We start from the raw sequence: 16,197 nt of genomic DNA on the forward strand, positions 1-16,197 counted from the left end.
CACCATACAATCCTTTTGAGACACCTTGTGGCAGAATAGGGAAAGTTCACACTTTGATAAAAAAACAAAAACACATTTTATAATGTTCATTTTTATTTGATTGGTCAGAAAACATTGTGGTAGTTACATTCTTGTTTCCTTCAAATATACTCTTAAATATTTGACCATATTTCATTTCAATGCCTGTACTGATCAAATATTCAAAGCAGGGTGATACAACTACAACAGTAATGAGATTGAGTACACAGTATAGTAAACTTTATTGCAGCTGTCCTGTAATGTAACAATTCATTGTACAATACAAAAACTGTTAATATTAAAACCAAAATAATTTTATCTTAATTGCAGTAGCATTCTGTTTTTATTGTGGTATTTAACAGTTGTATATAAACCCAAAGGCCTGTATAGGATGCTACTTAGTGTCTAAATTCTCCCAAAATATGATTGCACACAATGTACAACTTTAAAACGTACCAGTTCATCTCTCTGTATGAATGAATCCGGACCATTAAAAAGGGCATAAAAGCATATTTACAAAAAGCCATTATTCTGAAAGCTGTCTGTGTATTTTCTATAATGTAATAAAAGTTGGTCACAGGATGATGGCTAAACTTGGTCAGTTTAAAGCAAGGCAAAGCATTGACTTATTGGTAAGAACGATAAGTTAAGCACAGCAAAGCTAAGCCTAAAATTAATAACTGTATAATGCAGGTGCTCCCCAAAACAAATTTTATATATATATGTACAGTATATACACTGATCACCCACAACATTAAAAGCCACCTGCCTAATATTGTGTAGGTCCCCCTCGTGCCGGCAAAACAGCACCAACCCGCATCTCAGAACAGCATTCTGAGATTATATTCTTCTCACCACAATTGTACAGAGCAGTTATCTGAGTTACTGTAGACTTTATCAGTTTGAACCAGTCTGACCATTCTCTGTTGACCTCTCTAATCAACAAGGTGTTTCCATCCATAGAACTGTCCCTCTCTTGGAGTAAATTCTTGAGACTGTTGTGAATGAAAATCCCAGGAGATCAGCGGTTACAGAAATACTCAAACCATCTGGCACCAACAATCATCCATGTGATCACCTAATCAACCAATCCTGTGGCAGCAGTGCACAAAATCATGCAGATATGAGTCAGGAGCTTCAGTTAATTTTCACATCAACCATCAGAATGGGGAAAAATGTCAATCCTAGTGTTTTGGACCGTGGCATGATTGTTGGTGCCAGATGGGCTGGTTTGAGTATATCTGTAACTGCAGATCTCCTGGGATTTTCACACACAACAGTCTCAAGAATTTACTCCGAATGGTGCCAAAACAAAAAACATCCAGTGAGCTGGATGCCTTGTTGATGAGAGAGGTTTTAATGTTGTAGCTGATCAGTCCATATATATATATATATATATCTACAGCTCTGGAAAAAATGAAGAGACCACTGCAAAATGATCAGTTTCTCTGCATTTACTATTTATAGGTATGTGTTTGAGTCAAATTAATTTTTTTGTTTTATTCTATAAAGTACTGACAACATTTCTCCCAAATAAAAATATTGTCATTTAGAGCATTTATTTGCAGAAAATGACAACTGGTCAAAATTACCAAAAAAACCTGTAGTGTTTTCAGACCTCAAATAATGCAAAGAAAACAAGTCCATATTCATTTTTAAACAACACAATAAGTTCTAATGTAACTAATGTTGAACTTAGGAAGAGATCAGAAATCAATATTTGGTGGAATAACCCTGATTTTCAATCACAGCTTTCATGCATCTTTGCACTGGGGCGTAGCACCAAATTTTGGGCCCTGGGTACAAACCATCTTGCTGGGCCCCCGTACCAAATATGTATGTATAGAAAACTGACTTCTAAGGGGCCCCCCCTGCCTCGGGCCCTGGGTACTCGGTACCCTTTACCCCCCCAGTCCGACGCCCCTGTCTTTGCATGATCCCCCAAAGATAAAATATGAACTGTTAAGTCCATTGTCAGAGACAATATAAAAAAAAAAATCAAGTCATAGCATTTGTTTCACCGGTATATTAGTTCATTTGTTTGTTGTATTGAAAACGTTTTTAAGTGTTTAAACCTAAAGTACCCCCTCAAGTTGTTTTAAAAAGTAAAATAAAGACAATTTGACTTAAAATACAGGCAAATTATCTTAGAAAAGGCAAGTAGTTTGCATCCCTGAAAATAATCATGGCATTTATGAATTGGCAGGTTTAATTTAACATCTCCTCACAAAGCACTAACTTTTGACAACCGCCAAGACATTTGCATAACATAATTGTATTATTCTTGTAATAGGTTTAACATTTTTGTGGTTATTCAAAATGTTGTTGTTTTTTTTATATAAAATTATTACATTTGCCACAGACCAGCTCGGCTATACTTTTTAAACATTGAGTATTGTGACATTTACAGATTGGCCACATGCACTTCCATTTCAAGTACCTCAATGAAACACAGATTTTTGCTTTTTTAAAGAAAAGGAATGACAAGTAGAAATGACAATTTTGGAAATGAATATTGTCCATCGAGCTTAACTTGCATTGAATCCGTAATGTACATTTAATGTAACATTCATGGTATTTTTGATAACGAAAACATGGATGTTGTACCGCTTTTCTTTTTATCAAGACCAAAAAAGAAATTGCAATAGAAGACCTTCATTTAAAACATCAAATACAATGAAACAGAAATGAAAAGGTAATGGCAAGTAAAATAATGACACTTCAACATGAGGTTCTAGGAAAGTCCCAAGATGAAGTTAAGTGCAAGGCTTCAAAATGATTAATCCTGTCATCATTTACTCACCCTCATGTTGTTCCGAACCCATGTGACTTTCCTTCTTTTGTGGAACACATAAAATGTCCAATGTTCTCTTTTTTGTAATGAGAATGGGTCTGTTGAGTTTCAAAAATGACAACAAAAAACCCCCAAAACACAGGCCATGCAACTTCTCTGCTCTTTTCAAGTCTTCCAAAGCCATATGAAATTGCATTTTCAGTGAATAAAGATTTCCATAAAACGGTTCCTCACACAAAGCTATCATATGGCTTCAAAAGAGCCCAAGGCATAAGGGCCACTATTATGGTGCTTTTCATTCACTTTTATTGTATGAAGGAAAAAACAGTCTGCAAAATATCTCCTTTTGTTCCACAAAAGATAGTGAGTAATTTGGGTTTAGAATGACATGAGGGTAAGTACATGACAGAATTGTCATTATTGGGTCAACCATTCCTTTAAAAAAATGTCTTGGTCTTGTTTCAATTGTCTAAAAACAAGCTGTCCAACAAGTGACTAACATTCTGATGCATCAATATCTCTCAGTTTATAGATTTATTTGGCCTACTATCTCTGTTCCTCAACTAACAAAAGAGCACCAATCTAATTTGAAAGTCAGAGAAAGCTCTTGACTGAGATTGCACCAAACACTGTAACCCACCATTATGTGTGGGGATGGATATTTTGGGTCGAGTCTCAAGCAGATGCTCCCATCCACCTTCCCCTTCAGCACATTCAAGGGTTGGCGGCTTTACTGACTCTGAAGCCACTCTATCCGAAGTTCAGCCACCTCTTTCCCATACCAGTCGTGTAGTTTGGAGAAACACCCTGTGCCGGGTGAAACGGAGCTCTCCTGTGGCCCGCCGTTGGCCTTCCTTCGAGGAGGAACTGGAGGTGGTCTGACTCCATCGCCCCTCCCACTGCAGTCCCCAACCCAGAAGCAACCCTCACTGACACCGTTAGCCACACTGGCGGGCTTGCTCCAAGACACATCGTTTTCCCTACAAGAACTCCCAAAAGTGGACAACTCCTCTTCTGTTTGTCCATGAAGCTGCGAAGGCCCCGTTATGACAACGTTCTGACTTGATGGGTTGGCAGTTCGGAAACCTGTTGCTCTTTCTCCCTGCACTTGTGGCGGGTGTTTCTTAGCCTTGTTTTTCCCCTGTCTTGCTCCTTGTACCTCCTCCAGTTGCCTCTCCAACTCCTTCACGACCAGCCGCATGTAGTCAAAACTCGCCCGTGATAGTGCTTTGACCCATGACTCCATTGCAGCCTGGCTCTCTGCGGCCATCTTATACAATTTTGCTTTGAAGCAGTCAAATTTAATGGCAAAGGCGAACTCTTCAGATTCAGACTCGCAGAGCTCCACCGTACAACCCTCGAGGACGATTACCCCAATCGGCTCTCGACTTTCCTTCTCCTCGAAGTAGAAGAGCATGTTGCCCTTCAGAATGAACCAGCGACGGTGGTATGATGTGTTCCGTTCCCCTTTCTTAAAAAGGAAGCCTGTCTTGTCTGGAGGAGAGTGGCATGTGGCGTAATGTGCCACACTTCTCTCGTTCAACTTCATGATTGCGAGAAGCCCTGTCTCTGAAATAGAAATCAATAGAAATTAGTTTACAGTACTACTACTAACTACTATTCTCGAAATTAGTCTCATGACTTGTGAGCATAAGAATGTTAAGGCAGTGTTCAGATAGTTTAAAAGCAGTTCTGATTTAAACTTTTGCAGAAATGGTGTTAGAGTTGGTAATTTGAATTAGTTCAAACTGGCCATTTCAATGATATAAAGTAAACATCAGCTACAAATTGCATTAGAATTGGGCATTTGAATCAGTTCAAATTTGCAATTTAAAGGAGTTGATTCAAACTTCATCAAAACAGCATTAGAGTTGGTCATCTGAATCAATTCAAACTGGCCATTTCAATAAACTGATTCAAACTTCAGCAAAATGGCATTAGATTTGGAGATTTTAATCAGTTTAAACTGGCTGTTTCAATTAATTAATACGCACTTCAGCAAAACAGCATTAGAGTTGGTGATTTGAATCAGTTTAAACTGGCTATTTCAATTAATTGATTCAGACTATACCAACACTGCATTATAAGCTTGACTTTAGCAAATGGAGTTAAAGAGTTGGTTATTTTAGTCAGTTCAAAATGTCAATTTCAATGGATTCAAAAATCAGCAAAACATTGTAAAATGAAAATTGTTAATATAATTAATTCTTCCTTGAGTACAGTTAGTAAAAAATTGAGGAAAACCTTGATTGATTCAGATGACCAACTCTAACGCTGTTTTGATGAAGTTTGAATCAGTTCAGTGAACTGGACACTTTGATCTGATTCAGATGACCAACACTAGTACCATTTTGCTAAAGTTTGAATCAAATCATTGAAATGCCCAATTTGAATTGATTCAGTTGATCAACTCTAACGCTGTTTTGCTTTAGATTTAACCAGCCTTGATTTTTTACTCTACTTCATGAATAGAACAGTTAGGATCTACTTCCCAACAATGGCTGTTTGGTCTGTCCAATTAAAAAAAAAAGTCACCATTTAAAGGCCTTTCAGAGCAAATACATAAATATTGAGAGGTTTTAGCTATACTGCTCAGCCCTTGAATCAATCATAAGATATTTAGATGCTGTGGGAAGCTTTAAATGTTTGTGCTCACCGTTCAAAACTGGTCTGTCAACCCTTCACAAGAGGAAAGCTTCCTGCCATCAATCAAAACACCAGCACATGTGAAGTATCTCCATTCCATGCTTCCACTGAAAATCAACACAATAGCCACCACATAGTCAATGACTGAGGTGGAATTCACACTGGTACATCCCACTTTACACATTAGACCTAATTTAAATAAAGCAAATTCCTCTTTCTTAAAAAACGTTTCATGAAGTTCTGTGGCTTATGACTAAACTTTCCATGAATCAGATGTAGAGAAAAAAAACATGTGACAGTCTTTGTTTTTCTTTGAAGCATGACATCTTCAGTGATGTCATGGTTCATGGGCACTGACTGGTGCAGGTAAAGCAGATATTGTATACTGGCATCATAATCCCAATTATATTATACTAATCCCCATGTACAGTGGCCCTAAAAAGTATTTGGACTATTAAAGTGATAGTTCACCCAAAAATGAAACTTCTCTCATAATTTACTAACCCTCATCCCATCCCAGATGTCTATGACTTACTGTCTTCTGCTGAATGGGAGCGGTAGTGTAGCGGTTAGCGCGCTGCGCTATGAACCTCGTGACCTGAGTTCGGTTCTCGCTCATGGCCAACACCAGTGATGATTATCTGAACTGGTCCCGGGCCTCCCCTAGGTCGACTCAGCCTAAAATGAGTACCTGGTGTGGTGTGTAAAACATCGCCACTGGGAAGACAAAGGCGGTCGGGCGTGGTGCTGGCCACCCACCCCCTCGTGTACCGTTCCGGCCTTCATAGGTGCTTGCTAACAGCACTTGCCCCTACAGTCTGTTAAGGCTAAATGGGGGATCTTTGTCTTTGTCTTGTCTGCTGAATACAAAGAATATCTCAGCTCTGTACGCCCATATAATGCAAGTGAATGGTGGCCAGAATTTTGAAGCTCCAAAAAGCCAATAAAGTCAGCGTAAAAGTAATCCATACAAATCCAGTTGTTAAATCTGTGTCTTCAGAAGCAATATGATAGGTGTGGGTTACAATAAAAATCCACATTCTTCTTTTGTTTTTTGAAGATTCACATTCTTTGTGCATTTCGCCACCTACTGGTACAGACTGGCTGGACAATGGTGGAGATTTATTGTAAGAAAGGACTTAAATATTGATCTGTTTCTTACACAAACATATCAGATACATTCTGAATACATGGATTTAACCACTGGAGTCATATGCATTACTTTTATGCAGCCTTTATGTGATTATTGGTGATTCCAAGGTCTGATCACCATTCACTTGCATTGAATGGACCAACAGAGCTTAAATATTCTTCTGTCAGTCAGTCACATTTATTTACATAGCACATTGAAAAACAACTGTTGGCCAAAAACTGTACAATTAAAGTAGTTAAAAAAGTAAGGTATGCATTACAATAATACCAGAACAAACATTCACAAAAGGAGATTAAAACGATGCACAAAAGAGTCAAACTAATAATATTACAATTGCAACGTATCAAATGCTAAAACAAACAAGAACATTTAAAGAAGTGATTTAAAATCATCAAGAGTTGGGGCAGAATTAATATGTAAAGGTAACATATTCCAAAGCCTTGGTGCTGCAACTGAAAAGGCTTAGTCACCCTTAAATTTTAATCTTGATTTGGGAAAAGTTAACCGTAAACTATTTAATGTCCGTAAAGCAATGGTTCCCATGCAACTCAGTTCCTGGAGGTTCCCCATCACAGCACATTTTGATCTCCCTTTTCTGACACACCCAATTCAGGTCTTTGAGTCTCCACTAACGAGCTGATGAATTGAATCAGGTGTGTTTGATTAGGAAGACATCCAAAATGTGTAGTGTTGGGGGACCTCCAGGAACAGAGTTGGAAACCACTGGTCTAGAGAATTGATGCAGAGAAATTAACCCAGAAATGTACTCAGGTGCCAGACCATACAAGCCCTTGTAAACAAACATTAAAACTTTGAACAGGAAGCCAGTGGAGAGAGGCCAGCACTGGAGAGATACCATCTCTTTTTCTGGTCCCAGTCAGAAGCCTAGCAGCAGCGTTTTGAACCAGCTGAAGGCGTGATAGGATTGAGAAACACCCATTTGAAGATAAAGGTCTTACATTTCTGGTTAACATTGTAATGGAATTTGAAGGGCCAAAAACTAGGACTTCTGTCTTAGATTTGTTTAACTGTAAAAAAGTTGGCTGCCATCCAGCTTTTAATGTCCTCAAAACAATCAAAAAACATCGTAAGGCAGAGACATCATTTGATTCTATCAGAAAAAAAAAGTTGAGTGTCATCTGCATAGAAATTATATGAGACATGGACTAAAAACGGTTCAAGGACCAGAAACAAAAATGAACTGAATTTTTAGCTAAATATAACTGCATCACACATTTCTTTTCCTAATTGCCCATTGTGGATGTCGCATTATCTACATACAGTATATATGCATTAATAATGTTTTCCTTGTATCTGAATTAGCAGAGGTAAAAAGTACATTTCTCAGTTGTTTCCAAGTCTACACTGAATAAATGTTAGATACGATGCATTAATTGAGATTTGATGCTGTTGAGTATTGACTGAGAAGCAGATCTGTAAATACAGTAAAATTATACTTAACTGTTAATTAACTGCTTATGATTTCTATGCGATCAATTCACCACACGTGAAAAAAAAAAAATGCTTATTTTCACTTATTTTGGTAGGCAAGTGGCTTTTTTGGGCTTGTTTTCCAGACCATGGCACTTGCAAGATCTGGCAACACTGCAACTGGTATTTCACCCACCCATTAGTGCAAAGTTCTGTCATTTTAAATAGAACGTTAGTAACCTTTTAGTAAGAAGGCTACAGAACTTCTGAACCAGAACGAACCGGAAGTTTTTGCTCAGAATGAACCAAAATGAAAAACATTTAGTTTTTAATCCCTGATGTGAGATGTGTCAGTGAAAAATAGTACCTAAAGGATACATATAAACTCAGCAAAAAATAAATAAAATGGCCCTTTTTCAGGACACTGTATTTTAAAGATAATTTTGTAAAAATCCAAATAACTTTACAGTTCCCTCTGTGAAATTTAACAGCTCACGGAGGGTAGACAATTATGGTCACAGTTATAAAAACTTAGGACACTAAAGAGACCTTTCTACTGTCTCTGAAAAACACCAAAAGAAAGATGCCCAGGGTCCCTGCTCATCTGTGTGAACATGCCTTAGGCATGCTGCACGGAGGCATGAGGATGCAGATGTGGCCAGGGAAGGATGCAGATGGAGACCGGAAGGACAGCTGATCATACTTGCAGTGGCAGACCACATGTAACAACTCCTGCACAGGATCGGTATATCCGAATATCACAACTGTGGGACGGGTACAGGATGGCAACAACAACTGCCCGAGTTACACCAGGAATGCACAATCCCTCCATCAGTGCTCAGACTGTCCGCAATAGGCTGAAATGAGTCTTCAGGGAAAACGTCTTTGTTCAGGGACACACTATTCCATTTCTATTAGTCACATGTCTGTGAAACTTGTTCAGTTTATGTCTTAGTTGTTGAATCTTTCTATGTTCATACAAATATTTACACATGTGTTAAAGGTGCAATATGTAGCAATTTTCATGTAATATTTGCCTTTTTCTGGCCAATGTGTGAACGGCTTGTAACGCACCTTAAAAAATTAGCCCTTCCCGGACTTCCAAGGTTGCCTATTAAAACCTGGAGACTGATTTTCATGCGAAGGGAGCGGGTCGATTAAAAAAAAAAATCCAAAGGGTGTGACGATTATGCACGCTCCCGTGACCCTCGCCTCAACGCTTCCGCTATTCAACAGCAACAACAAACTGCAACACTAATGAACATTATCTTAGAGATGGAATTCAGCAAATGTCTGGCTCCCAGCACAACACCGACTCCTACAAGAACTCAGAGTAAGCAAAAAAGAAAAGAAAAAACAATTATCTACTGAATCCTGTCTGGCTAAGCAGAAACACGATCGGGAACATCGGCAGGGCATTTGATTCCTGGAGGGACCTTCCTTCAGTTTTGGGGATCAAAACCGATCCTGAATTGGCGTTCTTCTTATTGGACATGTAAGCTTACATAACTGCAAAGCATGTGAAATATAGTGCCATAAGAATTGATCTGTGTAATTTTAGCAAACATGATCTTGCTTGCTAACGCTGACAAAATGCAAGCTACCTTACTTCGTAACATTCAAATAATTTCAACAATATTCTCTTTATACTAAAAGTCAGGTATACAGGATAAATGTAAGAAAATATGCTGGTTTCTTATTCGTAGTACAACATATGACATACAAAACATACAATAGTGCAACATAACTGCAGTGCAACAGTAAACTGTCTAGTATAGTTCAGTAGTATGTAGCTGTATGTGTGTATCGGTATGCCATGTTAGCTGATAAGTAGTTTTAGTTTAGTCCCAAAGTTTGTAGTAAAACAATCATAACTGTGTAATTTTAATTATGCTACCTCATCTGTCAGCATGATGTCAGTGAATCATGATCATTTTGGTCGATGCTCACTCGCTCTCATCCCTATTGAGTGTGTTCACGAGCAACATGTAGCTGGCTGCAGTTCACTTAATGGCCACAGGTGTCATTAATAACAAGGGTTTCTGAATCTTACATATTAAACCTTTAAGTTTGCTGAAAATAAAAGCAATTGAAAGTGAAAGTACGTTTCTTTCTTCCACTGAGTTTATAAAGAAAATAGTACAGGGCCTAAAATGGAGCCTTGAGGTACTCCAAAGTTAAAAGATGCAGAAGATGAAGAAAAGTTTCCAACCTCAACTGAAAAAGTTCTATCTTTGAGGAAAGAGGCAAACCAATTAAGTGCACTACCCTGAATTCCAACCCACTGTTGTAAATGCTTCAGAAGGATGGTATGGTCGATCGTGTCAAAGGCCTGCACTGAGATCTAGCAAAACTAGAAAGGCACACTTCCCAGAGTACACAGTTATTGTTCACTATTTTTGTAACTTTCAGGAGAGTAGACTCAGTGATGCGTCTTGTTCTGAAGCCGGACTGATATTAGTCTAAAATGACATTTTTATTTAAAAACGAGGAAAGCTGATGAAAAACAACCGTCTCCAGAACTTTAGAACTGAAAATGAAGTTTTGAGATGGGCTGATAATTTCAATCAAGATTTGCCTTTTTAAGCAGGGGCATCACTACAGCATGTATAAAACTGGATGGAAGAGTATTATTAATTAGGGAGCTATGTACTATAGACCTGGGGCCGGCTGGACCAGCTATACGTACGTTAAAACTTAGCCTAGTTGTGGTGTAAATGGACACCAAGTCACAATTTACGCACTACTAAATATTTTAGCATTGCACCATTACATTTAGGTAGGAGGTAACCCTACCTATAAACTAAATATTTACGGAAGCTTCCGACCAGGAGTAATGGATGGAATAAAAAAAGCAGACTTAATGACATCAATGAGCTCAAGTTTTGGTTGACAAGCCATATTATTTAAAACATTTTACAAATAAAAATAATTTCACCACAGAATTCTATTAAACCTCTTTCAGAATTTGGGATGTGCTGGAAATGAAACTGTTTTGGGAATATTCATGACTTTCAGAAAAAATAACAAAAATGACAACCTCCTCTGTTGGACATTGGTTGTAGACTCATTTAAAAAAACGATAAAGTATGCTAAACAACAACTAGCCTTTACTTTCTAGAAAAGTACAATAAGTGGAAGAAACACCCAAATATGCATTTATTTTTGTGCATTTAAAGAGATAGTTAACCCAAATGGAAATGTTAGCCTCAGTCACCATTCACTTTCCTTGTATGAATTAAAGATGCTGAAAATGAATGCTGACCGACTAACATCTGTTGAGCTCCACGGAAGAAAGAAGCTCAAGTATAAGACCTTTCTGAATTGTTTAACATTCAATCATAACATAATCCATATACTTCCATTAGTGTTATTTCATAGTTTTGATGACTTTACTATTATTAAAGAAAATTGGAAAATACTACAAATAAAGAACGTGTTCAAACTTGATTTGAATAAAAAAAAAAAGTTATATCTGACATCAATTAATTTATCTAGTTCATTTAAGCATGCCTTTAAATTGCCACATGATCTTTATCAACAAGTAAAATGTCCCTGTTAAGATTAAGATTCAACTTTATTGTCATTGTGCAGAGTACAGGTACAAATGAAATGCAGTTGTTTTCGCATATCCCAACTAAGCTGGGGTCAGAGGGCAGGGTCAGCCATGAAACAGCGCCCCTGGAGCATATAGGGTCAAGGGCCTTGCTCAAGGGCCCAACAGTGGTATCTTGGCGGTGCTGGGGCTTGAACCTCCGACCTTTCGGTCAGTAACCCAGAGCCTTAACCGCTGAGCCACCACTGGCACAACTGGGATCAACATCAATAGAACAGGAAGCAGGCTTCATATGACACATGATATCTACCAGTTGAGAGAGTTGTACAGTGTCAAATTTGATAAAATTAGATGAAATTTAAGTTAGGTCAGTAAAGAGTGGGAGATGCCAGATCTTAAGACATCAATTTTGTTGATGAAAAACTGGTGACGGTGACAACAGGATTAAGTACTGTGTTCATAGTACCGAATATACTTTTTTGGACTATCAGCATTTTTGGAGATTAAATCAGAAAAATAATTAGCTCTGGCAGTGTTAACAGTGTGCTGGTGGTTAAATATGCTGTCCCTCAAGATTTCATAGTATACTTGGGAGTTCATCTTCTCTGCCTTCAGCCACTCCTATCTAAGAACACAAGTGTCTTTATTGAGCCTCTTGTTTTAAGTTTTTTAGCTTTAATATGAGCTATAGGGTCTAGAATATGACCACAGACTGAATTAAACCAGCTCATGAACCAAAACAAGAAAAATATAGGCATCAGACAAATGCTTGGCTGTGCTTTAATTACTTCTACAAATATATACATTGTTACATTTATGCATTTGGCAGATGCTTTTATCCAAAGCGACTTACAGTGCACTTATTACAGGGACAATCCCCCAGAGCAACCTGGAGTTCAGTGCCTTGCTCAAGGGCCCAACAGTGGCATCTTGGTGGTGCTGGGGCTTGAACCCCAACCTTCTGGTCAGTAACCCTGAGCCTCAACCACTGAGCCTCAACCACTGAGCCACCACTACCTTCACTGTGTTCAGTAGAAGAATGTCGATGAGAGACTTTTCATTTTTTGGGTGAACTGTCCCTTTAAGCCAGACTTAATGTTTTTGCATTAGATAACACAGTATCACACTAATCACAATACAAATTATGCTAGACCTTTTCTCAAAACAATGACTAACCAACTGGTCTCATTATGCACCACTAATGCGCCATTAATGTTTTACAACCTGAACATTTGATCTATCCATTGTTCCTAACATGCCTCTTTTTTTATTAAACGTTTTGCTTGAAAAGAGTGCATATGGTAGCTTTATATATCTCTTTTGTTTTCTAGCCAACTCACAAAGCCCAACACAAAGTTGCATGCTATTACTATGGTTTTTGGACACCGCCATTATAGTAATACCCTGGTATTTTCTGAAGTACACTGGAACAACCATGTAAATACCACGATGCATGAATATCATGATATATATATATATATATATATCTCAAAGAACTGTGGTATTACTATATACACCACTGCATCACGTTACACACATGGTTAGCGACTCAAAAGCTCACAACTAAAGTTTCAGTGATCCAGGCAACTGCTTTTAATCAGTATGGGTTCAAAAATAAAAGTGGAAGTAAAATATTTACACTGAATGTCCAGCAAACATGACAATGGTGTAGAAATATGAAGCCAGATCAAATCTGTAGCACACATGCATGGCTTAACAACGACTAATGAGCTTTTAAAAAGCTGATCTAACATTGCCAAACTGGTTTGTTTTCGTAAATTAAGGAAAACTTGAACTACAAGCACAATAATTACAGAAATAAAGTAAATGCGGTTTATAGTGCAGTCTTTGTTATCCTCGGCGCTCGAGCAGTTTGCTTGACATTACAGCCATCAAATTCAGCGCTTTAACTAACGTAAAACTATTAGAGTCGCGTTACAACGCCAGAGTAACTCGTAAACACAAAGTAAAGAAATGTAGAGCGTCGTTTCGATCATATGTTGATGTTTAACTTGCCTTTAAGTGTGTTGTCGGATGCCAGCAGACAATTTTTTCGTTTCTTCCGTTCCTGACTGATCACGTGACGCTCCTGGAATCTCTCTGGTAACAGCAGATGTTCGCGAGCTTTACAATATAATCATAAATAAGAGTATTATAAAGATTACAAATTTCAGCCACCAATTGTGCATAATTAAATTAATATATTATATTATATTAAATCCCAATTAAATAGAGCAATGTTTAACAAAAATAAATAAATACATAAAAATACACATTTTAAAGCTGCAGTCAGTAATTTTTTTTCCTAATTTAAAATGTTTTACTTCTAAAGAAATTAATTGTAATATTTAAACATATGTGTAAAATCATGACCACTCATGTGAGGTGAAGAGTTCGGTCATATTAGTAACCTTATAAAAGCTCTTTTTTTCCACATAGGGCAGGGGTGCCTCATGTGGGCAGCCATGATAGCATCACATGACCAGCTGAAAACTTCTAGCTTAACTGCAGGGACGTGCACAGACATTTTGAGGGGCAGAGGCTCAAGTGAAAAAAAGGGCACTTCTCATAATTACGTATTTTTTTTAACTTATTTTTAAACAAAAAATGTATATATATTAACACAACTCTGACTTCCTTTTTAAAAAATTAATTAAAAAAGTTAATTAATTTTATCATCCTCAAACTCACGCAATTGTTTCATTTTCAAAAGATGTCTACAAAATAATCAGTTCACACAGAAACCATGGTCTCCTTAGTATTCACTAGGTGTATAGAGCAGCAAAGGAAACCAAGCCACAATGTGCATTTTTTCTATGCTACTAGTTTCAAGTATATATTTAGAATAACCTAAATAACTGCATCAAGCAGAGGGGCGTGTTTTACTAATAATTTGTTTATTTTTGTAATTTGTTACATCATTTTAATTATTTTGGTGTTATCAGAATCAACAAAACACTTTGACAAAAATCAACACAAATATTCACTCTAAACTGAAGAGGGCTGTTGCTGCTATTTTGTTAATTTTTCTGTTTCCTGGTGCTCTTCTCCTTCCTTTTCTGTATCCTTTCTTTTTTTGGCATTATGCTGCCTGCAGGCATGATTCAAATTAATTGTTTAAATACTTTTTGTTTCACAAGCAAAATAACTTTTTAGCTTCACACAACCAAGCATCAGAATACTGAAGTGCCTGAATGTTTTAATCAAATACATAATATGTACATAATATATTATACAAAAATATAATATTATTATTGCTATGCATGTACACACACACACACACACACACACATGCACAATAACTGATGGTGACATGGACTTAGTTTCACATTTGAGGGAGGACTGTATCATCATCATCATCATCATCAAATAAAACCTTCAAAATCCACATTTAAATGGAGTTTTTTTAAAACCTACTATCCTCCATCTGTTTGCATCTGTAGATTTCTTCTAAATTCACCAATTTAGATTTCTAAATTTCAGGGGGAAAGACTCTTGATGTATGTAAGTCATTAACTGGGGACGTTCTGTGGTGATATGCTTTAATTATTTTGTTTATCCTATTTACCTGCATTGCCCTGTCAATTAGATGCAAATATGTGCATTTTAACTAGTTGATGCCTAATTTGCATATCAGTTAATCGATTGTGATGATGTTATTAGACACACACACTGTATTCACCTGTAGGGTCCCCATTTAGTACAGTAGCACTGTATGGCCATGATATATTTGCCTTAGCTAAACTGTAGCTAACTTATTACATTAGCTAGTAGCTCATGAGGCATGCATGCTAGCAAGACACAGGTTAACTATATTTGTCTTTGGCTAAATCAGCAGTAAATTCGAGGCGCTTCATAACTCCTGACCCGATATTTACGTATATACACTATTCAATAAATATATTTGCTTGACAAGGAAGCTGTGCGCATTCTGAGCAAACAGGAATATATATTATTTAAAAAAAAATTTAAAAAAGCACCGCAGAAAAAAGGGCACGTTCTCTCCAGGAATAAAAAGGGCAGGTGCTCAAGCCCCTTTTGATGTCTATGTGTGCATGTGCCTGCTTAACTGCCATGTGACTGGACACTTTCATTCATGGGTTAAATTAATCCTGGTTTACTGCGCATAGTGAATTTCTACAATGGCATTGGTAACTGAGGGTTTGAATGATGCAGCTTCCAGGCCACTAGGTGTCAGTGTAAGCCTGTAACACAGTTAAAAGATGGGCAAGGGGGAGGCGAGAACCGGCTTGTCAATATAAATTATAATTTAATTAAACTCAAACCAAAAGCACAAACATAAACACACATGACGGACATGCTCGTCATTCTCTCTCTCTCGAACCATCGTCACCGGCGGCCTTTATCCCTCGCGCGCCTCATCAGGCCGATTGGGGACCGGGCGCGCGATATTCCGACCCGGCCCCGCCCCCCTCCGCTCCACAAAGCCATACTTCAAAATTTACTGAGTGAACCTTTCAGTTATATTAATTTAATTTTGCTAAACATTACACAATTGAATTAGATTTAATTGTGTTATGAAAATGAAATGTGTAAATATTAAATTAGGCTAAGCCACCTGTGTCTTCAACAAAGATT

At 37.5% G+C, this 16,197-nt stretch overlaps 1 protein-coding gene across 1 annotated transcript; it reads right to left on the minus strand.

The window, feature by feature from the left end:
- Positions 1 to 90: 90 nt before the first annotated feature.
- Positions 91 to 13,666, minus strand: LOC127643307 (sesquipedalian-1-like). The gene is made up of 3 exons (XM_052125989.1): positions 13,615 to 13,666; positions 5,469 to 5,565; positions 91 to 4,381 (listed from the first exon to the last, which is right to left on the minus strand). Exon 3 carries the CDS (start codon positions 4,359 to 4,361, stop codon positions 3,543 to 3,545), a length of 819 nt encoding a protein of 272 aa, XP_051981949.1. The 5' UTR covers positions 4,362 to 4,381; positions 5,469 to 5,565; positions 13,615 to 13,666; the 3' UTR covers positions 91 to 3,542.
- Positions 13,667 to 16,197: the final 2,531 nt, after the last annotated feature.

This window comes from Xyrauchen texanus, chromosome 4, assembly GCF_025860055.1.
Source record: "Xyrauchen texanus isolate HMW12.3.18 chromosome 4, RBS_HiC_50CHRs, whole genome shotgun sequence".
In the NCBI taxonomy this organism is placed as follows: Eukaryota; Metazoa; Chordata; class Actinopteri; order Cypriniformes; family Catostomidae; genus Xyrauchen; species Xyrauchen texanus.